The 27,938-nt window shown below is 36.4% G+C and overlaps 1 protein-coding gene across 1 annotated transcript in view; it reads left to right on the top strand.

Moving 5' to 3' along the window:
- Positions 1-27,938, top strand: part of LOC108973733 (neurogenic locus Notch protein) — a gene marked incomplete in the record, with an annotated part of 153,922 nt that overhangs the window by 88,744 nt on the left and 37,240 nt on the right. The window contains 2 exon segments of the mRNA XM_018941188.1: positions 9,937-10,205; positions 11,144-11,348. Of these exon segments, the coding sequence (XP_018796733.1) occupies positions 9,937-10,205; positions 11,144-11,348 (474 nt within the window).

The following is a 27,938-nucleotide window of genomic DNA, read 5'->3' as shown; positions in this document are numbered from 1 at the left end:
TATTTTTATATAGAAGAAGAATGGCAACATAACCTCTAAAATTTAAACATATAGCCAAAAGTTTCATATAGAAAACTTCATTCAAAGATAAACATTTTATTCAACCTCAAAAACTTTTTTGGGAAAATTTGATCTCATAACAACTCTCCAATCATTTTTTCTTTCTCCCAGTTTCGATTTTTGATATATTTAAATATCAAAGTTTTTGTATACAAAAAGTTGAAAGTCAACTCAATTCAACTCAACTAAAGTTCTTTTAGGAACTAGTAACCAAAATTCCAAATAAAAAAATTCAAATATTCAGAGAAGTCATAATCTTGATGAACTTGATCCATTCCGTATAAGTAAATATTTTTTCGAATTTATATACAAGAACTATGTTTTAGACCAGTGAATGCGTACATTTTTAAATATTTGCGTTCTATTATTACAAATATCTTCCTGTGGGTCGGCTCACGGGTCATACCATAAATTGTGCGTAATTACTCAGCGCTTGCCGTTTGCACAGCTGTCACTCCGTTAAAGAACAGAATAGTAAGCAATATAGCCACCCTGTGACATTGCTGGACATGTCTACTAGCAACTAAAGCGCCATTGACCACGGGCGTCGGATGCCTATACAACTAACTGACTATTCAACAAATTTTCCTGATTTTCATTCTAACAGCTTCTTCCTCTGCGCCTACCCGTCTGCTTGCTCTTCGTACCAACTTTCTTTTGCTCACGCAGCACACTTCTACCTATAAAGTCGAAGTTATTTGGCTAATATTGCGAGTACTTTAAACTAAGAAATCACCGCCACCGACAGCCGATGATTTATTGTTTTGGTGTGCGTTCATCTGCTTCTCCGCAATGCTTCTCCTCCCAGGCTAGCGCGTATGTCTTTATGAGTGTGCTGCTCGTGAATTTTGAAAAATTATTTCAAGAAATCGTAACTTGATGTACTAAATAGACGAGACGAGCATGCGCAATGAATGCGCGGCGTGAGAAACTCCATTTGTTGCGGTTTCATTTTTCATGCCAGTCGTTGGTTGCTTAGGTGTTGGTGGTGCTTGAGGTGGTGCTGATGCTGATGCTGTTGGAGGCGCAATAGTTTTGCTCTCAACTTTTATTTGTTTGCTTATCTACATATATACTTGCATATGTTTTTTGTGTGGTTTGTTTGGCTAGAAATTAGATCCTTTCCGTCTAGCGAAGACGCAACACATCACTTCGTTCAACCACAGTTCTTCTGCTCATTGCTTTTGAGATTTGTTAGCTGCTGGGGATTCTCTGTAAACTGATGTATATATGTTTGTTATTTGTAACCAACTAGTGCGTCTGTAGTTGTGTGTTAGTATGTAAGCATTTTAGTCGCGCTTGTCAAGCTGCGCATGCGTAAAAATGTAAGGCATTGAAAATTCAAAATTATTCATGCTATAAAAGAGCGCTCTTCTTGTAAATGAATTTCATACTAATATTTTTATTAAAAAATTGCAAAATTAAATATACTACAATATTTATGGTACAATTGCTTCTATTAAAAGGGGTCGTCTACGTTCGCTCTCGAATTTCGACCCTACTTATTACGATGGATTATTTCATTAATTGATTGTACAACTTGAATATAGAAAAACAGACTTTTTTCAAAACTCTGCTCGTGACACTTCCTTAAAGGCCACAGTCAATTTCTTGGTGAATTCCAACATTCCGGATATATCCTATAGTTTTGTTAGATCGTGTCAAACCTCAGAAAACACGTGCATACTGAGCGCGTGGCCGGGTTTGGGATTGTTCTTCGTCCCAAATGCTGCAATTTTGCTTGTTTACATACCCATTGAGCCAGAATATGGCCTCATCGCTGAACAAAATTTGGCACGAAAACGTTGGTTCTTCTTGGAAGTTATAAAGAATTCATAGAGCGATGGTCGAGCGGCTTCAGTTTTTGCAAAAACTGTATTTTTTACGCTTTCAACTTAAGATCTGGAGGTAAAATGAGCCAAGTCGTTCCATACGTGAGTCCGAGTTGCTGCAAACGGCGCCGAATCGACTCTCTACGGTGCCTGTGTACACTCTCAGCTACGGCTACTAAATTTTCTTCAGTTTGACACGGCTAATACATGTTGCGTCAAAAAAGGTTATTGAAAGAGTTACCTTTATTTGGATCACCCGTTTCAATATATTTTCTTGTTATATCTGATATTTCCACAACTCAAAAAAATAGTTAATTTTCACTTCCAAAAATTTACCAAAGGAAAAATATAATAAATGATCAAATGACATACATGCTTTATATACATATTTGTTGGTATTTACGCATTCAGTTCCACTTAAATACACGTGTTAATTCTCCTCATTTTAAACTTAAAATATTTCAATTGCTGCATTCTGCTACGCTTGTCACCGGCTTCACTCGCATAATTAGCTGCGCCACTCACTCACTCGCCCACTGGCTTGCTTTTTCGCACACTCACCGGCACAGTGGCAATGAGTTGTTGCTACGTTTCATTATATAGCACACCGGCTAAAATTGCACGGCAAAGCAGCAACTCGCATGCCGCAAGGTGGGCAATACCTTAAAGCGAATACAAAAGCAAAACCAACACGAAACTTACTTTTTTCACGCCACATTATATAAGTAATGCAAAAAGTAAAGGGTATGCAAAAAAGCGCACACAAAAATGCTGTCAACCGCCAGAAATTAACGGCCGTGTGACAAACTGTCAGACAAGCGGCCAGCCGCTCGTCTCACTGCCACATGGCGGCTGCGCGCTGTTGTTGTGTTGCAACACAACACTCACGCGCGCTGACAGTTCATTTAAATGTGGCAAGTGACAATCAAATTGTGCCTAGCGCAAGGTGGCAACTAGACTTGCAACGTGCAACGCAATGCGTGGCTGAAAATGGCAAATGAAAAAAGCAACGGCAAAGCAGCACTGCACCCACTTTGCTAAGCGACCGCTTTTGGTGTGTGCTACGTTGTTGCTTTTGCAATTTAATCATGTTTTGTTTAATTTTTTTTGTTTTTGTTGTTTGTTGGCTTACTGCCTTGATTTAGCCTTATCAGCAGCGTGCAATCGGAAATTTTAATTTTACAGCAGCCGCGACAAGCGTTTAATTTTTTAATATAAACGCTGATGTTGCAGCGATAGGCGAGTTTTCAGTGTTTTTGTTGTAACTTTGAGTGTTGCAATGTTTTGTTTTTTTTAGTGTTTGTTAGCTGCTCATCTGGCAGCTGCTTGCGGAGATTTGGAATAAAACTGTTTTTCTACAAATTTTCATTATATATCTATATATAAANGCAGACATGCACACACACATTCGCGCACACACAAAAAAACTTGTAAATATGCAAACTACTTGCTGAAAAAGCAGTAGCAAAAATATTTAAAAATAAAAAAATAAATAATTACACCAAAACTCTAAAATCTCCACAATTTCACAAAGTTGCACACGCGCTGTTGCAGGCAATAAACACGTAGCTGAGACGCTCATAAATATACGAAAATTTCTATGTGGCAACTCCTGCGGGCGAAAATTGTAACATTTCTCATCGAAAATGTTGCCTGCTAACTGTAATTCACACATGCGGCTGTTGAAAAGCGGTAATGACAACAACTAGCAACAACCACACGCGCCAATAACTAACTGCACTCCATGAAGCTCCCACCAATGGACTAATATTTGTATGCTTGCATGTGTGCAAACATGTGTATATACGTGTGTGTGTAGGTTTGTGGCAAGCACAGCATTTGTGGCATGATCGCATGTTGGCCAACGCACGATTCATTAGATGTTGTAGCTTGCAGTGGCTACTTTTATTGCCTTTGTTTTTGTATTTGTTGTTGTTGCCCATGTTGCACTGCCTTGTGGCGCTTTGCAGTGTGTTCGATTTTTGCCAGCAATTTAATTTTACAAGTTGCCGCAGCGCGATTACGATCGTCGATATGATCAAGCGCCAATACATGAAAGCAACAGCAACAACAAGCACAGCAAATAGCAGAATAGCGACAACAACATTTGTACTATGGAGTTGCCACAACGTGTATTTGCCACACAACAACTAACAGCAAGTAGCAACAGCGGCATGTAACTCATCGCTCGCGAGTAGCGCTCGATGGCACACCACCACAGAGTTAGCGGTGAAAAGAGGAGAAGATGGGCCGCAGTGGGGGCAATGGGTGAGCAGCTGAAATTGGCGAAAAAGTGCACAGCACTTGAGCCTGATCGTCAATGTGAACCTGAGAGATCAGTGGGTCGATAAAGGCTCGTCTATTACCAACAGCGCACAGACAGTGTGGTTGTTGTTGCAGCGAAAGGCTTAACTACTGCCCAACGGGCAGCCTAGCATATACATACATACATGCAACAACAACAGCTGGCTTGTGTTGCAGCTGAGATTGGCGACGCTCCAGCATACCGTGCACGATTTCTACTGCCAAACTAACTGGGTTAAATCGACTTGCCACAGCGCTCCTACATTCTAATATGCCTACATATGCACATATAAACATGCACAGCTGAGGCTAAGCTGTCGATTACTAGCTGCTGTAAACCTGCCACGCTTCGTAAGCGAACCTTAGATTTTGTTGTTGTTGCTTTTATAGTACGCAGTTGCTACTGATCTACACCTGGATCGGATCGGATCGAGTTTTACGATCCTTAGTAGCACTTATCTTGGCGAGCGCAAGCTCAGCTGCTTGTTGCCAACAAATGGTCCAGTCTGCGACCGCATGCCGCATGCAAATGGAATTTAAAAATTGCTTTTTTGTGGAAAGTGATAGCTGCTGGCTGCGGCTTGGTGGCAAAAACATGTTTCCAGGTCAAATGTACGTTGTATGCCACATGCGTGCGGCCGCAAATGGAAGCACATTTGTGTTTGCTCGTCGGTGGTGCAGGTCAGCTGAGTAATATTTGTTTGCACATCATGTTGCAAAATTGGAAAATTGGTGGTCTCCAGTGGAAGTCATGTGGCAGGCAAAATTATTGATATATTTTGCGATTTTTTTTTTTAATTCACTCGGACGTATTTATTAAAATTTATAATGTCTTTTATATACCTTGAAAAGCGTGTATTAAGTTTGCCATGAAGGAGACGTCGGAGATCATAGACTTGACACTGGCCCTTGGCCTGAATATATGCGCACTGGTCCATCATCGATTTGAAATTTTTCTCAGATCCTTTTATTTCTAGGAGCCTGCTCATTTGTGGGAACCACCGATATCGATTCTTGACCACTTGATTTTTAGGTCTTCCTCTTCTTTTGCTTCCACCGGCGACCACTAAATCAAAAACCTTCAAAGCTGGAGTGCACTGTCCATTCTGGCAAAGTAACCTAGTCATCGCAGTCGCAGTTTCTTCATTCTCTGAACTATGTCCTTCTTGTCGTATTATCGTTCCATCGACTGCGGCACTCGCCTTTGCCAATACGCAAAGGACCATAAATCTTCCGCAAAACCTTTCTCTCGAACACTCCTAAGGCCGACTCATCAGATGATGTTATTATTTATGCCTCCGTACCATATAACATGACGGGAATAGTGAGTAACTTGTAGAATTTAGACTTTGTTCGTCCAGAGAGAACTTTATATTTCAATTACCTACTCAGGCCAAAGTAACACCGGTTGGCAAGGATTATTCTGCGTTCGATATGAAGGCTGATATTGTTGTTGGTGTTAATACTGGTTCCAAGATAATACTTTCGTCTATGACGATTCCGAAGTTATGACTATCAATAGTGTGCGGATACTGTTTGTTTGTTGACAGGAGATATTTCATCTTGTCCTCGTTTACAACCAGACCCATTTGCTTCGCTTCCTTATCCAGTCTTCTCTGTTTAGCTCTGCAGCTCATACTATTTTCTCTGAAAATAATTTGAAGAAGTCACACGATAGGAAGTCTCCTTTCTGAAACCTGTCTTGGCATGGAACGACTCGATACGATTCTGACGAAACTTAAGGTGCTAGCCGTGTTAGTTTTGTGGTTCAGACACTACTCATTCCTAAGTGTATATTTTTTCAATACTCATTATTATATTCTTTTCTTCATAATTACAATTGAATTACTTTCGATATTTGCCTCAAGCTCTCTGCACCTTAGTGACTTCTCATTGCTAAAATGGCACTAAAATCGCCCACATTGACGGTGATGATGCACTTATGGTATAACAATGTTGCCGTTGTACCGTTCAATGTTCAAATTTACTATCGGCGCTGCGCTTAAAATGCAACTGCACGCACAAAATTGTCGCATTGTTCGCGCGCATACTTGCAACATTACACAATTTTTCTCAGGGGAAAATTTTCCAGCGACCGTGGGGTTGTTGTAAATTGTTGTTCTTGCTGCTTGCAGTTCACATCGCATTCGCTCATTGATTTACTTATCAACGCCAACGTTTAGTTTGGCCCGCCGAGCCTTATCCGCGCAAATATTTGAGTCCAGCTCAACTCGCCACGCTGTATTTAGCGCCGCGGAATGCGTTTATGTTACAGCGCAGCGCTCGCGGACGTGTGTTACTTACATAAATGTGCGTCGACATACAGCGGCAATCCGCGTATTCACAGCTGTGGAAAAAATACAGTTAGCCGATGAGCGAAAATTAAACGATACGCTGTGTGGGTTCAGCAGCTCACACTTTTTTAATGGAGTTTCGATTTAAACGCACTTGTTAACAGCATTTTTATGTATCTGCTAATTAATTAGGTCTGAAGCTCATCTTTAACTCGTTTTCTCTAATCTACAAGGCTTGTGTCACACATACGGCACATAACCGTATGTATGTACACATTTTGGTTGCCTCAAACACGCTAGTGAAATTTCTTTGCTTAGCCTGGTCTTGTTTACCCGACAATTAACTACTTCATTGCTTGCATTTTGTTGTCACAACACTCGAGCTCTGTGCCGCTGCTCGTGAGCTTCCCACACTATCCCACGCCTATTGAATATCAAATTGCCGAACGTGCAGAATGACATAAACAGTGCAACACTCAAAGTCGCTCACTCATATAGCGCGGTATGTATGTAGATGTTGAAACTGGTGGAGTGGAGCGATTTTGGTGTCCACAATTTTATGTATGTATGTATTATATCAAAATATGGAGGAAATGCGAACTTCAGGGAAGCTCTTATTGGAAATGCAGTACAGAAAGTACAAGGAACATATACAATTGGTGAAAATGGCGCAAAACCAAGAACAAATATATTTTTAAACTCTTCATAGCTTATTGATTGTATTTCTTTCCCAAATTATCACCTGAAAGGGTTACATGGGTTTCCTCGAGTAAAAAACAGCCTTCTTGTTTAACAAATTTTTCTCATATAAAAAATTAAATATTTTATTAGAACTTTTAATTGTTATAAACATATGCTATTAACAAAGAAATTCTGAAATTTTTGGAAAAAAATATTTTAACTTTGATCATTGCTACGCCATTTCCGCTGACCCATCGGAAAAAAGATGCGTTCGCGCTGGCAGGATAACTCCTTACAGGATCATCTAAAGTGAAAAAATACATGTTTCAGTTAAAATCTTAACTTGAAACTTGGGCGAAGGAAAAAAACTGAAAATTGTATTTTTGGCGGACATTTTTACAAATAGCTGAAAATTTCGCGACATTTTTTTCAAATAGTTGCAATCGAAAAAAAAAAATCTTAGGAATTGTATCTCAAATACATGTGTGAAATTTCACGAAGGTCGATTGAGTAGTTCTCAGGAAATCTTGCTAACGGACTTCAAAAAGGCAGTTTCTACAAACCCACGTTTAAAGACGACGCACTTAGCCTAGCTAGACTCGAGCGTACAGTTTCTCAAGGCTGTATCTCCGAAACTACTACTCGGATCAACTTGAAATTTTAAGGTAATATTCTAGAGGTATTTTAGAACAACAACAATAACAATAAAAGAATTAGATTTTTTAAACCCAAAGCCAATGTAAGCCCTTAACTTAAATGTTGAATGTTTATCTTTTTCAATAGTCACCTTAAACGAAACTTCTAGAACCTTTACATATCCTAAAAAAAAACATTTCGATAAATAAACACATAAATTTGAGATATCTATTAAAAAAAATCCCCGTCTACTCACAGCTTTTCTCGTGTACTGACTAAATCATATTCCATCTAAAAGTGGATACTTTAAGAGGTATTCTAGTTGTTAAATAAGTTCGTTCTATAAACTGAGAGACAATTGTCTTTAAAGTAGCAAAACTACTGAAGACACCAAATTTCTGTATATCTACTATAAGTAGGTTTGACAATCGTAGAGTGAGAAGTCTCTGAAATCAATGAAACGATCGGTAATTCGCACACATCTCAAAACAAAGACCGCTAGAAAGAAATTTAGCAACAGTGAAGAGATAATCACCGAGAACGAGACCTATTTTGAGGTAATAACTAGAAAAGTGATCCTACCAAAATTTTGTCGAAAGATCATATAATAGGGTTATCGTCCTCGATGAAAACTATCGAAATGAATTGCGCCAAAGAAGTATGCTTTTCTTTGTTACTAAATCTTCAAAATCATATAAACTTTTCATTACCGTTACGTAAGAAATCTTCAAGTCTTTTATTTTTTCCAAAAAATAAGTACACTTTCAATTCTAAAGAAATGTAGGCACAACTTTTTTCGAACGAACTGATATAATTTTCTGCCTTTCCTTAAAATGCGCCACCTGTCGGGCTTTCTTGGACTACTTTTGTTTATTCACATATTTGACTTTTTTGTTGTTCCGTTCTTCTATTTTATTCTTTTACTTACTACCTTATTTTTATTTGACTTCTATTCATGTGTTATTCATGGTTCTTTCTCTTGGCTTTATACACCTTACGATTCGCCTGGTTTTAATGTGTTTGGGGTGATTTGAGGCGTTGAGCTCCACTTAATGCGCTCGTAAAAGTTATGTTAACCAAAATGCTTGGAAAATATTCGAATGCAATCGCATGTACACATACATATATATGTGAAATACATATATACGTATGTTTCACAAGTAAAATCCGAGAACTACGTCATGGCTCACAGCTATTAATTGTCGCCAAGAAGTGCGCTTACAGCGCTGCCCCATGCTCCGGTAGGCATAGGAAAGAGCGCCGCCATACTTTTATTATTACTCGCTTTTGTTTATCACACTTGGCGTGCAAAGCGCTGGCCTTTTACTTTTTGTCATTTTGGAACTCGCTTTTTTCAGTTTTTCTTGCCGTCTTGGCCGAATGCACATTAAATACAATTCCTTCATTATTTTTTATGCGTATCAGCCTTATTTTAGTAGCTTGTTGTAGTTGCAGCTCAACCAGTTTTTGTTTGTGCTTTCTAGTGAAGAACCACAGCGGTAATCTGTTGTAAAAGTTGCATTGAAAAGGTTGTTTAGGGAATTTTTGTTGTTCGGCTTTTGTGTGTTCATTGTCGAGATTCGGTCTACTCATTCATTCTTAGTGCTGGGTGTCAAAACAGGAAATGACAAAATAGCAACTTACATCATTAATTATTTAAAGTGTATTTAATGGAGAAGCAGCAGCTGCTCTGAGGATTAATTTAAGAAAAGATAATTTGTTATGCTAAAGAGAAAGGGTTATTGGAAAAGAGGTCAGATTTTTGTGGTGAACAGGCACGAACAATTGGGCAGGTTCGCGTGAAGGACAAAAGCTTTTCATTCAACTCGAAAGAAAGTATAGTATGCATTTCATTTGTGTATGTGAAGAGTGGCTTTTGTGTCGTTTTATGGGAAATAAATCTGAATGCCACAAATTCAATGCTAAAATTTTTTTTTTGAAAGCGTTTAACTGAGTTGTTCCTAAGCAGTAAGAAATGTGTCGGCATGCCAAGGTGACAATAATGGTTTTGAAAGTTTCTTCATTTTCTAACTTACATAACTATATTTTACTTTTTAAAGCTCTATTTTTAGATTTTGTATGCTTTAGCAATTTCCTAATATATTTTTTACACTCTATTCTCATTACAGTTGCAGCTCACGCTATGTCGGCGAATATTGCGAACACTTGAATCCATGCTTTACCGGTCTGCTGCGCTGTCAAAATGGTGGCACCTGTCAACCCTCATATCGTAATGATCGCCTCGGCATCTCTTGCATATGTCCGCTCGGCTTTACGGAGTCTTTATGCGAGATACGTGTACCGAATGCCTGCGATTCATCGCCCTGTCGTAATGGCGGTTCGTGTAACCTCAAAACATTGGACGATTACACATGCTCGTGCATGAATGGCTATACAGGTGGGTTGAATCCGTTTCTTCTTTGAACTATTCTAAATTTTTATTAATGAGATATGAGCAATCTATATTGTATTTGAGCTAAGATGTTTATTTAACGTAAAATTAAAATGTGTAACGTTATCAAAATGAGACTAATTTGCCATTTAATCCCCGAATTTCGGTATTAGGAATTCATTACAGTTTGCTTTAAATATTATCACAATCTGTTTAAGTAAATAATTCAAATTTGAAAAGCGCTTAGAAATTACTTTATTAACGACCAATTAACCAAAACTTTGTGAGAGAAAGCTCTAAACTTAACAGTTATGTCACGTCTGGATACGAGAATAAAGAAATATACAATAAAAAGTAGATGTTAATACAACTAAAGAAAAATATTGTTACGTTTTGGATATAAAAGAAAAGTCGGGATCCCGAATTTAGATTTTAAAGTTTCGGGATCCCGAAATGTTTTATTCAGAAACCGACTGATTTTACGTTTCCAGTACATAAAACGCAACAATTTTATGAAAGTGCTCTAACTCAGTAGTACAATAAAAGTAAAGGAAACTAACAAGAGACTGTTGTCATATTGTATTCGGGATTCCGAAATTTTTAAATCAGAAATAAACACCGAAGAGAATATTTTAATAAAAGTTTTATAAAACACAGCTGTTAGTGGAAACTGGAATAAAAAACGGTTTTGTAAAGAATGAGGTCACTTAAACTTAGTATGCTAGCTTGGCTGTTCTTCAAACATACATGCATATATTGTATAATTAATCAGAGGTCCACTCTCATTAAAATATACTATGTGCAAATATTGCTGCTAAAAATAAAGCCTCCTACCCAGTTCTATATTTTATTGATGAAGAGTTTTTAGCGTATTCACTATATATTTGGAAAACTAGTTTTAATACAAATTTAAATAAATCCCTCTACATCCTCCTACTTTCTAGGTGAATACTGCGAGACTCAAAATCTCTGTGCCACATCACCCTGCCACAACGGTGGCACCTGCACCTCCGTTGCCGGCGGCAATAGTTTCAAATGCTTATGCCCGAAAGGTTTTAAAGGACAAACCTGCGCCGAAGATGTGATCGAGTGTGAGGCGAATCCATGCAAACATGGCGGCACCTGCAAAAATACACATGGCTCCTATCAGTAAGTAGCAGAGACACTTTTTTCATATACTTGCTTTAATGAATTCGTTAAGAAATTAGGTGCTTTTAGAAACTTAGTTAAATTCTAGCTTTAAGCCATAAATTAACGGTCCCACGAGAAGTTGGCGTGTCCCTCATATGTTCAAGCTGTCGAGCGCGGCCTTAGCGTGTGGGAATATTGATTGTGCGCGAATTTGTTTCATGCAAATTAAATGCTTGTTGTACAAAATGTTAAGCAACACTTTAAACCCCAAACTCAATGCGATCGATAAAATATCGCCGCGATCTTGCTCTATTAATCGTAATACCACAAAAATCGCTTATTTGATATTAAAGCGTATAATAAACGGCTACATAAATAAAAAAAACTACGGTGTCGAACGAATTTGCATTTGAAACAAACGAAGCAAATAACTGCAATAAATTTTCATTTGGCGCGCAAAGACAAAAATAAGAAAAAATTAAAAAAAAAAGTAACAACAAAGTGTTGATGCGTTAAAAAAATGTTAACCACTGCGACGAAATTTTAAAAGTTAACCAAAAAAAAAAAATATGTAAATATATCTCTTTATACATATACATATTACCAAATATTTCGTGATGATTATTCAATGGATCGCGCGCATGTTTAAGTCAAGCGCTTTGTTTTTGTACCGTTTTGTCGCACCAAACACAGCGCGTTTATATCACTGCCCCCGCGCATGGCTTTCGAGCCATTATTTTTTCGCTCCTTTTGTTGTGACTAAACCAAATGACATTTCTAATGTCGCTACCACTAAATCTCGCTAACGAACTGTACGCCATAAATAATGCGATAGATCGGCACAATTAAAATATAAAAGCGATTAAGATAAATCAGTGAGTAGCGTTTAATATATTTGCAATTCGAAATTGAATTAAATTGACAAAATGTGAATAGCTTAGAAATAAAACAAAATAAAAGGCAAAACCGTGTGTTTATTTGCATATGAAAATGGTGGCGTCGCGAATGCCACGACGCGCGCTTGCTGATTGGCTGAGCGCCCAAGTGCTAGACAAAAGCGCATGCGCATTGGAGCGCTAGTGAACATTGTGAACGCTGCGTCCCATTGGGCACGAGTTTCGTTTTGCAACACACACATTTATGCATATACTTTGCTGCCACATATGATGCCATATACCACAGTACTTTAAGAAGACATATCCATATACATAACTATATATGTATATATTTATAGAGATCTGTCTATGGGTGTGCATGCGTGTATGGTGCTGAAATTTATTGTTACTTGCTTTCTAGTGCCGCCACACTAATGCGCACACACAGCGCCACATATTATGCACACACATAGCCATACGCCGGTTGGTGTCAGCGGGTGCCTCATGAGTTTCGAATTTCCGGTTTTGTGTTAGACCAATCGACAATCAAACAAATTAAATGTGATTTTTCTCTGCTTTTATGTGGTTTCATTAACATACTTAATTTTATTTATTTGTCTTTATTATTTTTATTTTTAGTTTTTTTCTGCACCTAATAGTTACAAAGCGCTGAAGCCACCTAACCGGCGCAACTAGGTGGGCTTATGGCTGGAAAAAGAAAAAAAGTAGTTCAAATAAATTAAACTAGAACTAATAGATAAATGCTAACAAATTGTAATGTCGGCTAGTTTTTGTTGTTGTTTGAATTTTTGGTAGCCACTAAAGTGCGATTGGAACATGTGTTTTTTGATATTTAGTGATTGTAGTTGGTGGCGTTAAAATTTGTTGGTTTTTTATTAGTTTTGTTTTTGGTTTTTGAATGATTTTAAATGACGTAGCTAGCGATTTATGATTTTTGAGTTGGATTTGTGTGGGGAAATAAATGAGTATAGAAGATAGTTTAGTCGTGGTTTTGTTGTATGGACTCAATGAAAATTTAGTTAGGTTTTCAGAAAATAATATCATGAGTTATATAAAATACAGGTGACCCGCTGAGACCTCAAATACTGTTGAAACCAAATTTTTAAATTTTCAAATTTTGCGTTTTGAAGTTTTTCTTTATTTTCAATAAAATTCCCATCGAATTTCTAATTTATATAATATAAATTTCTCAACTCTTTATATCAACACATACATACACATATCTGCAATAATTATAGCAAGTTGTTCTACCATCTATCTATGTTATCTGAATCCATAAGTGGTTAAGCATCGCACTAAATGCTCACAACCGCTCAAACCGCCTGCTCATTGAACTTCACCGCCGGTGTGTGTGGTGTTCAGCTAATTGATTTTCACAAATACATAATTCAATAAGCGTTCACAGTTTCTTATTTTCAATTAGTAGCGTTGTGGTGACTCACCTCACTAATTTTATGCGCACACAGCTAGTTATAAGCTATATTTACAGCGATGTCTCGTTGTATCTAGTTCATATTAAATACTTTCCGATAATTTTCCCATCGTAAAAATAAACTTTATGATTTACTAAGTTATCGCTTCCTTCTCGACTAGAATTTCTAGTTTCATATGCAAAGGTGACATATTCTAAACAGTTTACTTCCACATATGTATATGTATAATGTATGTTTGTATGTGTGTAGTTAGTTAATAATGTAAGTAAAAGTAAGGTGCAATTAGAAAACAATAAGCTCAAAAAAATTTACATCCAGAAATCGTGTTCAAGTGATTTGCATGGTTAATAGTCGTTGGAACTTACAGATTTTATAGAAGAAGCGTTTTCTTAGAAATCTTGGTATTTTGGTTCACTTAAAGAATTGCAGCGTAATTTTATTTACATATATTTCCAAGAACTGGTAGCGAAGGGACTACTCTCACCTCTATAATAGTGCATTAGGGCCACTTACTCACTCGTTTCGGAGCAATCTGAACAGATATTATGATTATCTTGTGGCAGATTCCCTACAAAGCATAAATATGTATGTGCAAAATATTATAATGAAGCAAGCTTAAGTTTTTATTTGGTAGAGGGCCCTAGAAAAGACCACACTTAAGTCCACTCCAACCATGGCACTTAACGCTATCTTTCACATATTTCCCGTAGACAGCGGAATGTGTAAACTAAACCACTAAAGTTTTAGAACTTTTGATCATCACTCACTTTGGCTTCATATCGGATCACTTGGATGATGGAGTCGCCAAAATCGAACTCTGTCGGCCGGTCGGTTTGTCCTTATGCCGAAGAGGGTGCTATGGTTGGGAATAAGCCGTTGGATGAGTGGGCAAGGAGCTTCTTTACGGATAGGTCAAAGCTTGAAGGGGAAGTTGGTTGAGTAGTTTACTGTCAGCAGCTCTCTATCAACACCAGTTTCTGACTATTTCAGTGTTCTTCAGGCCGAGGTTATACTCATTAAAATAGCAATAGATTTACTGCTCTTGAGTGCAGCCTCTTTAAAGCTGATGAGCTAGCAAGAAAATAGAACTGGTAGAATGGGTGGAAGAGGGTCGGCGCTCCCGTATCCTATTATGTTTTACTACTAGATGACTGGGTCACCATCGCTACATGCGCTGTCGCAAAAGCCTTTTGGCCGAGATCGATCGCAAGAGATCTATTGTTCTCTTTGCCCTCAGTGCGGCTAGACTCTCCCTATTTGTGGGGCCTTTAACAGGTCATTGCACTCTTTACGCCCAAGGGGTAAGGCTGGAAATCCTACCAGACGGTATCTGCAGAAACTGTATGAAAGAAGACGAAGTGGAAACCACTCAACACTTCCTTCTTTACTATTCTGACTTTATGAGGCCATGACTTGGGAAGCTCGTACCTTCAGACATCCAACCGAACTGTTGGCAATTGAAATGAAATGCCTGTGTAAAAATTTGTATTGGCTTATAAACGTTTTCCTATTTTATAAGTTCGAACACCGGAGTACTTCTTTTCTTTGGCTTCAAAAAGGACGACATATAGCAATCTATGTGCGGTCTTTGATAATCGACCTAACCTTACCCAACTTATCACTAGAAATTTTTCTGTTCGGATGCTGTAAACATTAGCATTTAATTTGCCATTTGTGAGCAGACCTTTTATTTATATAAATATCTATGGATGAGTATCCATTACCTTGTGTAAAAGAAAATATTTTAAAATTTCTTTACATTCTGCTTACACCGGAAATATATTAAAAGGCGCATTTATGCTACCACTAAACAGTAAAAAGAATACTCCTAAGGAATTAAAGCATAAGTCGAATTAGTGCTAGCGCTTTATAGTAGTATTAAGTGTTCGTAAAAGTATTTGTATAGGCAAAAAAATTTAATTTCGTTAACAATTATTTAATCGATTACAAGTGCATACCTTCAGGCACGAGATTTTGTGCGATAATTAGGCATTTCCGTAGGCCGATAATTGCTGGTGTATAAACTTTTATATGTCTGTATGTATGTATATGTATAAATCATTTATCTTGGTAGGAAGTCTCATTCAATTCCACATAGTAATCATCATACCTGCTGGCGTGACCTTTGGGTGCGTCGTTGCCGGCTTTTTTTATTTTTTTGGCAATTAAAGATTTAGGAAAAAAGTAAAATAAAATACAAGACCCGTAGCGCAAGCACAATGAAGTATTGCACTAAAAAATGCTTGAGATTTTATATTTCTAAATCCGGTTGCTTTTGAAAAACTTCAGCGATTACAATAATTCGAAATGCACTGCTGAATTTTCCAACGATTATTGTTAGATTGTTGCTCACTCGCCAATGCGTTTCAGAATTTTAATTAAAACAAGCCGAATTATCGACAATTTTAGTAAACTTAAACACTAACAATAAAAATTACTATACTAATTACAGTAAATACTAATTGAAAAACGTTTATACCCTACAAGCGTATAAAAATGTAATTTTTATTATTTAAAAATCATATCGATACCACATCGCCTTCGGTTGGCGGCAAAACAACACCGCCTAAGCGCAATAAAAGCGCGTATGAAAATTTTAATTTTTATAAGCAATTTTTCCATTATCATTACACTCGATGAGCTTTTGCGCTTTGCTTTTACCTGCTTGCTGCGGCAATACGCTTAATTATCGCTTTAATGTGCGTGTTGAATTGTGCTGGCGGCAGGCTGCTACAACAGCAACAAAGCCAGGTATGCGAAAGCGGCAAATAACAGCTGAGACCAACGACTGCTCAACGAAAACCATAATATTAAAATTACTATTATTATTGGCTGCGTTGTTGGCTGTAGTAAAAAATTAAATTAAAAAAGCATAAAAAATAAGAAAAAAATGTAAACAGCGGTAATACAACACTCATTCGATATTCCGTTTGCACAGTTCATTGGCCAATCATACATGTATACAACAACAATAAAATTTATAACAATTGTGCGTTTACTCGCCCTTTGCGTTTTTCTCATATTCTCGTGCCTTTGATTGTGCATATTTCTTTTATTAACTTTTATTTATTTTTGCTTGGAACTCTATTCAATGTCTTTCGGTTTCTACGCCAATGTTTTCGGTTTTATCTTTCGTTATTTCAGCGCGATTCTTCATTTTTTCTACTCAAATAATATTTTTTATTAATAAATCATTGGAAATTACGCATATTTCATATATGTTGGAACGTATGATTTTGTATATGCATCGTGGCAGAAAAGTACCCGAACATTGTAAATAAAACGTAAAATATTTAATTATTCATCAATATTTATTTTGAAACCCTTCAAAGTAATACCCACCAGATGTAATACCCTTATGGCAACGATTTTTCCAGTCCGCGAAACACTTTCCATAAGCAGTTTTTGGGAACACCTTTGCTCCTTCAGTGAATTTTATTTTATCTTTCCGATGACTTGTTTGCTTGTCAAACTCATAAACTCATGTCTCATCGGCAGTTATAATTCATGGAGATAATGTGGAATCCGAATTCGCACGATTTCGGAGGGTATTCTCAAAACTGGAACTCGTTGTATTTAAGAGGTATTCCAGAAATGCTCATAAATGACATCAAAGCTCACCACATTGACTTACACAACTAACTGGTATCAGACCCAATTTATCCGAAAACTGTCTTAAAGCAGTGCTGTCTTATGCCACTGTTATTTTTTCTTAATGGTTTGGACGATGTATTGAACAAGGCATTAATGGGAAACACGATATGCTATGGAACTTTTTGGAAAATCTGGAAGAGCTGTCTTGAGCGGATGATATTGCTCTCCTGTCAAAAAAATAATATTTGCAGAAGAATCTAAATAAATTTTACTAGAAAGCTGGCAAGGCTGACTTAAATATGAACGTGGATCTATCAACAATGACACTGAATTTTTAGGATTCGCTATAAACGACAAAGAGATATAAGATTCTGCTATTTTTAAAACAAAATTACCACCAATGGAGGCTCTTCAGAATTGCTGACTGCAGAACTAAGAGCGTGCCGCTTTTGCTCAGTTATACATCATGTGGCCGTCTAAGTCAATTGAAGTCAACACTAAACTTCGTGTTTTTAACTACAGCGTGAAAACAGGCCACGTTTTTGGTCGCATGTTGATGATGATAACTGATAGGATCTCGTGTTTATGAATAGCTTTAAAGATTTGTTAGCTTCATATCATTTTCAATCACGATCTACTAGTAAAGAACAACAAACCACCCACATATAGAACCAACAATCTAATCTAGACAATTTGGCTGGCTATCGTATATTCTACGCAAAAATTTGCAGCATTTGAGCAGAGCTGCTCTTAATTGGAACCCGAAAGGGTCAAGGAATTACGAACATCATCATGGTCGATGCCGACTTGAAGGACTCTCAAACTAACTGAAACAGGCTATCGCAACTTGCAAAAAATTAGAACGAGAGGGTCGAGAACATGTTGACAACGAACCACTTCTAGAATCTCCAGCAACCTCAACTGATAATCAACACGTCAATAAAATAAAGGAAATGGTGCTTGAAAATAGACAATTAACATTCAGAGATCTTACTGGAATCGATGAAATATCAGAAGCGTCAGTAAAAATCATTTTGAAACATCATTTGGGCCTAAGAAAAGTAAAAGCACGATTCGTTACAAAATCACACAATTTTTTCGACAAACAGCGACGCACTAACGTCTGCGAAACAATGCTTTGCGACTACTAGGATGTCATGCAACGTATTATTACTGGCGATGAGTCTTGGATCTATGCTTACAATTCGGAAACAAACAATCAATCGGCCGAATATCCAAGCAAAAGTGAGCCGAAACCGTCAAGCAGCAGAACTGTTACGAAGATTGGAAAAAACATTGACACAAGCATAGGGACTACTTTGAGCAGGAAGACATTGATTTTGAAGAATAAATTAAGCAGTTTAAAATTATGAACAAAGTATTACTATTTTTTTTTCATAGTATTATATGCAATATTATGAAAGAAGTAATTTTTCTTCTTTTCTGTTTCATTGTTTGCTTACACCACGGACTAAATACCGCCGCATTAAATTTCTCACCATCTCAATAAAGCGTTGACAATTTCGAAAAGAAAGAGCAGTAATTTTCCACCGTTATTTCTGTATAAGTAATTTTCGTTTAATCAAATAGCTGCAATCGATGCGTCTCAATGACTCCGCGCACAAGCAAAGACCTTATTTGTCCATATTAGCCTCATATGAAGATGTGCAACATGTACATGATGAAAAGGCGAAATAATTAAATCAATTTCTTCCGTGTAATTAAAAAATAAGTGTGTTATTGCAAATAAGTATTTAATTCGTATTAATTGGATACCATAAAATGTGAACGAGTGGCTGTGAAGAAGATTTATAGTGTATGTGTGTGCTTTTTTGTCCTCATTTGATGTAAAAGGATTTTTTAAATGCTTAGCATATTCAAAAGCTAATATTAACTCGAACTAAATGTACATACTTATGTACATATGTAAATATTTTTTATACGTTTACACTTACCGACCCCTTGTAAACTACTAAAAAGCTCATTAAAAGCTCCCCCTTGCAAAAACTCTTTTCAATAAATTATTATTTCGATATTATTAATGCTTGAAACAATAATTTTTAACCTTCACAAGCAAATTTATTTATGATGCTTTCATTGGTTTTCAACCTTCTTTTCCTTTTCAATTAAGTTGAGCTTATAATTTAATATTTCTGAGAAATTTTAGCGACAGTCAGAGTTCATCAGTGATAATCGAAAATGATTTATTTTCGTTTTCTTAAGCCTATATTTGTTGTTGTTTTAGCATTTATTGCCGTTATTTCATTATTGATAGGTGAAAGTGTAATAACGATATATTAATGTTAATATTTGTTTATACGTCTACAACTAGCGAACCCTTCTAAGCTACCAAAAAAGTCATAAAAAGCTTCGCATTACAAAAGCTCTTTCCAATAAATTATTTTTTTGATACTATTAATGCTTGAAACAAGAATATTTTCATTGTTTTTTCGACCTAAGGTTTCTCTTCACTGATAAAAAAATTAATTTGAGCTTATAAATTAATATTTCTGAGAAATTTTAGCGACAGTAAGAGTTCATCAGTGATAAGCGAAAACGATTTATTAGCCTTTTGTTAGCATACCAAGCCTGTATTTGTTGTTGTTTGCATTTAATGCCGTTATTTCATTATTGATAGTTGAAAGTCTAATAAAATCTTAGTATTATATTGCATACATGCATACATATGCACATTCCTTGTGGCCCCCAAGTTTGCCACTCTTCCCTCACCGTCTTCAATGTTGTTGCCGCTTGTGTCATTATTGCTTTTCTCAAAGTGTGCAACATCACTCACTCAACATTGTCTACATGTGTACGCCTGCAGTTGACTAACTTCAGCAACATTGCCACGCCGCTACAACTAAGCCGCAGCCGCCTCTGAAATCTTTTAATTTTTCCGCTGAATTTTCCTTCACTCACTCGAGCGTTTTTCCTATGTGCTGTGCGCTACTCATTGCTGCTCGCTAAAACGCTTGGCGAAATAAAGACAAATTTGTTGTTAAAGCGCTTTTTTCTCAGGCCCATTTGTATTGTTGCACTTTATTGTTGTTGTATGTGTGTATAGTATTGCTTTGCTTTTTTTTATTGTTTTTGCCGTGTTATTGTTGTTAGTTTATTCGTCGCACCGTCTGCTCGCCATTTATGGGCAACCTTACGCGAGCAAAAAAAACTGAAATTGTTTTTGCTATTTTTGTGCTTGACGTTGTTTGTTGTTGCTTATTAGTTGTAAGCAATGTCTTTTGCGGCTGCTCAGTCAAATCGTCAGTAGTCAGCGCACGTCGTTAAGACGACAAACTGACTGTCTTGTCGACAGACGGAACGTCAAATGGCGTACGGACGGACAATTGGTTAGCCAAGCGAGCTGTGAACAGGTCTTTTAGGGCTTTTTTAATTGACCAGAAAACAAGGCAGAAGGCAACAAAAATAGGCGAGTAGTTGTAATTGCAATAGTTAGCTATTTAAGCGTACGGGCGCACGGACGGACAGTTGCTTACACATAACCACTCGTATGGCTAACTGTTAGCTTTTTGTACTTTAATTTCAGTTGTTTTCCTCTGCTTCTTTTTTAAATAGAATTTTGAGCATTTATTTAATTAACTCTAATATAAGGTTTAATTGATAATTTAGTTAGTTGTCTTAATTACTAGCGCTGTCTGTGTTTATTAATTTACTAGTCGTGTACCGAGTTGTTTTTGCTATTTTTTATTTGCGTTTTCTAAGTAAGTCTCTTGTGCCTTTTTCCTGTTGCGAAACGCTTGAAATCGATTAGAGCATGAAAAAATAAACCAAAGGAATATGAAAATTAACAATACACATTCGACGGTATACAAAAAAAGAATTGGAAAATAATAATTATTCATATTTAAAAGAGAAAACTAGATATTTGAAAATAATAATTCGGAAATTATCAGCCGAAAGCTTATAAATGGTGGTCCATTTCGAGTGTTGAAATAGAAAACACAGAAAATCTAAATTTAATGGGTAATGATTATTATCATTCGAATAAACATTCTTTGGCATTTTTACCTTTTTTGAACATTACCTCTTTCAAAATTGGCCACGGCTCCGACTCAGATGGCCCATCAGTTGAGTCCAATTTTCGATGACTCATTTAAGCATTTCGACTGGTAACTGGCGAATGACATGTGTGATATTTTGCCAAGGCCTCAATCTAAGCGGAATCGTCCGTAGAAACTTTTCTTATCACCACAGGAAAAAGTGTAACGGTATGTTGTTGCACGATCTTGGTGACCAATCGACCTGCCCAAAATGTGAAATTATCTGCTCACCGAATTGTTCTCTCACTGATTGATGTGTTGTGTGGGAAGTGGCGCCGTTTTGTTGAGACCAAACGTCGCCGAGATCACGAGATTCAATTCCAGGCATATAATCGTCGTTTATCACGGCGCAGTAACGGTCGCCATTGACGGTTTTGTTCTCACCCGAATCATTTTTGAAGAAATATGGACCGCCGGCCCACAAACCTCACCAAACCGTTTTTTTTTTTTTTTTTTTTTTTTTTTTTTTTTTTTTTTTTTTTTTTTTTTTTTTTTTTTTTTTTTTTTTCTTTTTTTTTTTTTGATGAAGTAGCAGCTCTTGAGTTTCTTCAGGTTGCTCCTCGCAATTTTGTTTGTTTATGTATCCATTAAATCAATAATGCACCTTATTGCTGAACAAAATTTGACTTGAAAATGTTGTATATTCTTTGAATTTTTCGAGATAGCGTAAAGCAAACCGATGTCGCTTGGGATGGTCGACGTAAAATGCGCCAAATTGTTCCAAATTGCGCGAAATTCATTTTACTTGTATACAGATGGTGAATTTTCGTAATCAAGTGGAACGATTTCTAAACGTTGTTTAGGCGTAAGTCATCCCATGATGAAATTCCAAATAATACTGAACCAAAATGACATGACAGCTTGACACGCCTTATGCGTGGTCTGTCAAAATGAAGCTATTGAAAAAAGTACCTCTGCTTGGAACAAATATAATTAATTGCATTGCAAAGATTGTTTACTGGATGTCCAGGCTACCAGAAACGCCTCTAGGGACTTGTTGCTCAATTTCCAAAGAATATGCTGCAGCTGCTTTATAGCACGATTGATAAGTGTTTTGTCGTTAGGATTTCTACTGACTTCTTCTAGCGATTAGCGATTCATAGCGATTATCTGCGTATTTACCTTGAACAGAATTACGCTGTGATCAGATAGGAGATCCAATTAAAACTCTTTGGAATAGCAAAGCCTAGAACGTCTAGAATCTTTGTTAAAGCGGATGGCCAGTAAGTTCGTTCAACAGTTAAATGGTACATCAAACCTTTGTTCGAAATGCAATTCAAAAGTGCTCTAAATTTGGAGTTTGTAATATAAATATGCATATCTTTTGATAACACAATTATACAATTGAAAATTGCTTATATTCGTAATTTTAGATATTTTTAATTTAAATTATCAATAATTTTTTATACAAGATTTCGCTATATAGTATAGCACACGCAATTACATACTTAAAACACAGTAATAATCACACCTAAAGACATGCACAAACACACTCATAAAACTCAAACCACGAATGTCATACAAATTGCTTTGGCACTTCCGTTTTCAATTTAAATAAAAACAGACTCAAAGCAAAACAAAAAAATACAAAAAAAAATCTGTAAAAACTTCAGCAAATGTAGCCAACCATTCAGTGAACGTAACGGATTTATTGCGTGCGATTCCAAACTTCAGCAATGCGAATCGCCGTAAATGTAACAGCACATACATATAAACGAAAGTCGCTACTGAACTCCATTTAAATTCGAGCTGTAATAAAACAAAAATAAAATAAAAATGTCATTACATTTGGAGCATCTTCAGCCACAACACACAGCAACTTTGCAGCTGCAGCAAATCTGCGACGACACCTGTGTGCGTTAACTATACATATATGTATGTATGCATATTCGTATGCCTGTGTAGGGGGTTCTGTACAGCCGAGCGTGCAAATTACAGTGCGAGCAATGAAGTGCCGGACCAACAGCTACTCAACTGGCAATGCCAATGTCGGTGGCAATGATGTGCTGATTATGATGATGATGCTGCCACTGCTGTTGCTCTTGCTATTGCTCTTACTCTTGTTGTTGTGGTTGTGGTTGTGCCTGTATTGTTGCTGGTAAGCTAATCTGGCTACTGTCATTTACGAAAACGGGGGAAAAAAAGTAAATGCGCCAGAAAAAACCTTAAATGCAGCGATTTTTAACTGCAACAGCTGTGCCCCTTTTTGCATGCTAGCTGCTAGTGAGTGAGTGCAGTTGCCACTGTATGTTGCACTTTGCTACTCAAACGTATCAGTTGGATGGATGGCAGCCATTTAGGCAGTCAGTCAGCCGAGGCTAGCAGTTCAGTCAGTCTGCGGAGGCTGAGTGCCCATTAAAATTACAGCAGCAGCACTAGGAACATGAGCGTATGCATGTGTGTATATACATACATACATGCATTTGTCCATTAATGTATTATACATATACATATACCTACTTGTACGTATATGCTGTGACAGGGTTGGCACTGCTATCTCGTATCACAGTGACCGCCATGCTCGTGATCATGCCTCAATGGCCTTTTGCTAGATGAGGCAAATCTTTCTTCTGTCACCTCGTACTCTACACTGGCTACCTGATGAGAGTGACTGGATTGCTGGATTGCTCGCTGTCCAGCTGTCAGCCACATTAAACTGCGCCACAAACCCACTATTTGCCACATTCTGCTGCTGTCTGTCTGCTAAGACTATTTTCCTGCTTAACTAAGTTTTTCTGTCAGTATGTTATGTAGGTGTGTGTGCGTGTGTTCTGTATGTGCTGCAGGAATTATAGCCTGTCTGTGAACTCGATTTCCGACAGGCTCGCTGCACTTGTCAGTCCATTTGACAAATACGCAATTAGAATGCGGAACTGGAGCAGGAATCTTATTGCATACTGCAGGCTTCTAAGAAAGAGATAGAGATAGAGAGAGGGTGTGCACAGGAAATTTGTGAAAAAGTGGTTTGAAAAGTTGGTGTGACTGCTGAGAAATTTAGATTATATAAATATTTCTGCTGAAAAAGATTTTATTTTTTTTTTTCATATTATTATTTACTTTTATTTTTTCTTTATTATATTAAGAAAATATTATTTAAATCACAAAGCTGGTAATCTGAAGGAAAATATATGTTCCCAATGTTCTTATATATTTTACAGCCATACATATGTGTACATACATAGTACATGTATATATTGTTGTTTATTTAGGCAAAAACTTGCCAATTATTTATAAGATCTCTATATTATATATAAAAAATAACAAAAATAAAATAAAAAATATTCTACGAAGGGCTTTAGCTCATGTTGCCTTTGTATTAAATATCCAACAACTGTAATAAACAACAACAAAATCCTAAAGCTGGACAAAAACTCTCAAACACAGGGTGATTAACAGGCATATGCAACCGTCCTAAGTTCTGAAGACTAGACTGCAATCGCTGAAATAGTTCTTACAAACGTTTTTGAAAAAAGATGTATCTATATTTTGTTTAAGAAAGCTTTTTTTAAAATAAATATTTGCATAAAATTTCAAAAAAAATGTTATTGTAGCCTGCATAAGATATACTAAGTTGGCCACGAAGTTTATGCCAAAAAGAAACGTGGGGGATCCTTTAAAATATATATAGTATGACGAGATGAATCGATTTATACTTGTCCGACTACCGGTATTTAAGCGAACTAGTCCCTCAGTTTTTGAGATATCGATCTGAAATTTTGAATAGATCCTTTTCTCTTCCTAAGAAGTATATTTTTAAGTATATATACATATATATACTTTAAATAATTTAAGGTCCATTAGGAGTCAAATTATTCTTCAAGAAGTAATATATCCATATATCGTCACCTACAATGCAAAATAACGTAACATCACTTTTCATAAGTTTACAGGCGACTTAAAAGCGATGTAATAGAAAGCACTCATATTGAAACAAAATTTGAGTTTTGGTTATAAAATGGTTATAAATTGTTATAATGATTATTGTCAAAAAAGTCTTGCGGTATTTTTGCGGTATTATTATTGAATTTTCAATTGTTCATAAAATTTTTTTTGATGACTCATGCCCAGCTCTTGACCGATGCTACGGCAGCTACTATGCCGGTTTCTTTCGACCAATTCAGCGATTTTATCGCAATTTTCGACGACAGGCTTACCGGAGCGTGGCGCATATTCGACCACCTCTACACCAGAACGAAAACGTTGAAACCATCGTTGTGTGGTAGAAATGGAAACTACATCGGGTCCATAAACTGCACAAATTTTATTGGCGGCTTGAGATGCATTTTTGCCTTTATCGTAGTAGTACTGTAAAATATGCCGTATTTTCTCTTTATTTTGCTCCATGTTTGCGACGCTATAACTCACGAACGACTTGAAAGAAGCGACAACAATCAAAAATAGCGCGTGAAATGAGCTTTCCAAAAAGGTATAGCAATACCCGATGCGACGAATAAAATTAGAACTACGCGCTCTCAGCAACTAGCGAAAATACCGCAAAGACTTTTTAAATAATAATAATATTTTGGTTATAAAAAACTGAATTTCGATTTCTTTGATAATACGTTGTTTTGCATATTAGGTGACGATATGTAAGTATATGAAACCAAATATCTCTATTTACGAGATTTAAATGTCCGAAAGAGCAAACGAAAATAAACTAAAATCTTCAAAAAAAAAAAGGAACCCTGTATTCCAATACATGCGACGGACGGCACTGCGAATTTTTGTCATTAATTTACTTTATGTCATCTCATTTATGTACATACTTATGCTTTTGTATATGTATACATTGCTCTACAAGCATTGGTTTGAGCTGACTCAACATAAAAATAGCGTACGCTTATGTTTACCTTTGTGTATCGCCTGGCAGAACACAAAGTCGTCGCTGAAGATTAATGTTGAAAGGAAGTTGTAAACGCCAGCAAGCGAATGCAAGGTAAAGTGGAAGAGACAATAAGCCAAAATACAAGCAAATTAAAAAAGCAAAAGGCCGGACAGCATTAAATCCAATATAAGTAAGGAAAGACAGAGTAAATATACATAAACATATGTACAAATATGTATGTACAAGGAAAATATATTTCAAAATCCAGCAAGCAAAATTAATAAAAGTGAACAGACTGCGGCATAAAAACGTCGTCACATGTGTTTTTTTTTTTATAGTTTATATATATTATTCGTGTTTTTCTTCTTTTTTGAAATTTTTCAGACCGAAACATAAATGTTGCAGCGATTAGTTGTATATGAGTGTAATGACAGAAATGTCGATGTTACTTTTTGTAGCTTACCCTTCAATACGCTACTTGACTTTAGCTTTTTTGGACTTTTCGGCTTTTCTTCTGAAGTTGCTAATAAACCTAAGTTCTTCTACAGTATGGAGACCTTCTTAAGCTTAATGCAATATAGAGGAGTAATTTTATTTTTGGTATTGTTCCAAAATGGAACTCATACTCACTGTTTGCATCAAAAACACCTCGAGAACCCGGTTTCTTGTACAGAAAGCTTCAAAGTTTCACCAACCAAGAAAAAACGTTAACTTCAGTTGCAAAGAAGCTAAATACCCTTCGCAGGTGCATTTCTGTTAGTAATTATGTGTTCAGTTTGTATGGAAGCTATATGCTATAGTAATCCGTTCTGAACAATTTTTATGGAGATTATATTGTTACCATAAGCAGTAATCCATGCCAAATTTCGTGAAGATACCACGTCAAATGCCAAAGTTTTCCATACATGCCCTTGATTCCTATCGTTCGGTTTGTATGGCAGATGTATGCTATAGTGAGCCGATCTGAATAACTTTTTCTCATATTACATTATTTCTATAAAAAATAACTCATGCCAAAGTTCCTGAATATATCTTGTCAAATGTGCAAGTTTTCCATACAAGAACTTGATTCCGATCGTTCAGTTTGTAAGGCAGCTATATGTTATAGTGGTCCAATATCGACAGTTCCGACAAATGAGCAGCTTCTTGAAGAGCAAATGGCGTTTGCAAAATTTCAAAACGATATCTTAAAAGCTGAGGGGCTAGTTCGTATATATACAGACAGACGGATATGGCTAAATCGGCTCAGCTCGACATACTGATCATTATATACATATATACTTCATAAAAAATATCCTCTCTCAGAATTCTATCATTTTTTAAGCTTATTATCAATTAAATTTTGTTTGAAATCTCTTACTTTCATATTATTATGCATACAAATAAATGCGTTAAAATTTCGCTTTATTTTCAAATATTGAACGCTTGCATTGAAATTCAAAACTTCAGAATGTAAACCATATCACAATCTTGGTGTCTTGTTTCATATACATTTTTCATGTTTATAGTAGTTTTATAGTAATAGTGAAAAGTAATGCAAGTGGGTTTACTGTGGTAATACAGGGCGTATAAGTGACATGCGGGCGAAGTCATTTGCAATTGTATGAATGAGAGCAGTAAATAAAAACCTTTGGCGAATTTAATTACAAGCAGTATATTTATATCATGTTACATTATTTGTTTGATCGTTATAGGTATATAGGCATGTTCATATTATTTTTGTCTCGAGGTATCTTCCTTAGTAGTGCATTTGAGACATTTTTATAAAAATATATGTATTGATATAAAAATATATATATCTT

This window comes from Bactrocera latifrons, unplaced genomic scaffold (genome assembly GCF_001853355.1).
Source record: "Bactrocera latifrons isolate USDA-ARS-PBARC rearing strain unplaced genomic scaffold, ASM185335v1 scaffold_5, whole genome shotgun sequence".
Taxonomy (NCBI): Eukaryota; Metazoa; Arthropoda; class Insecta; order Diptera; family Tephritidae; genus Bactrocera; species Bactrocera latifrons.
This window is presented reverse-complemented; position numbering and strand designations above follow the sequence as displayed.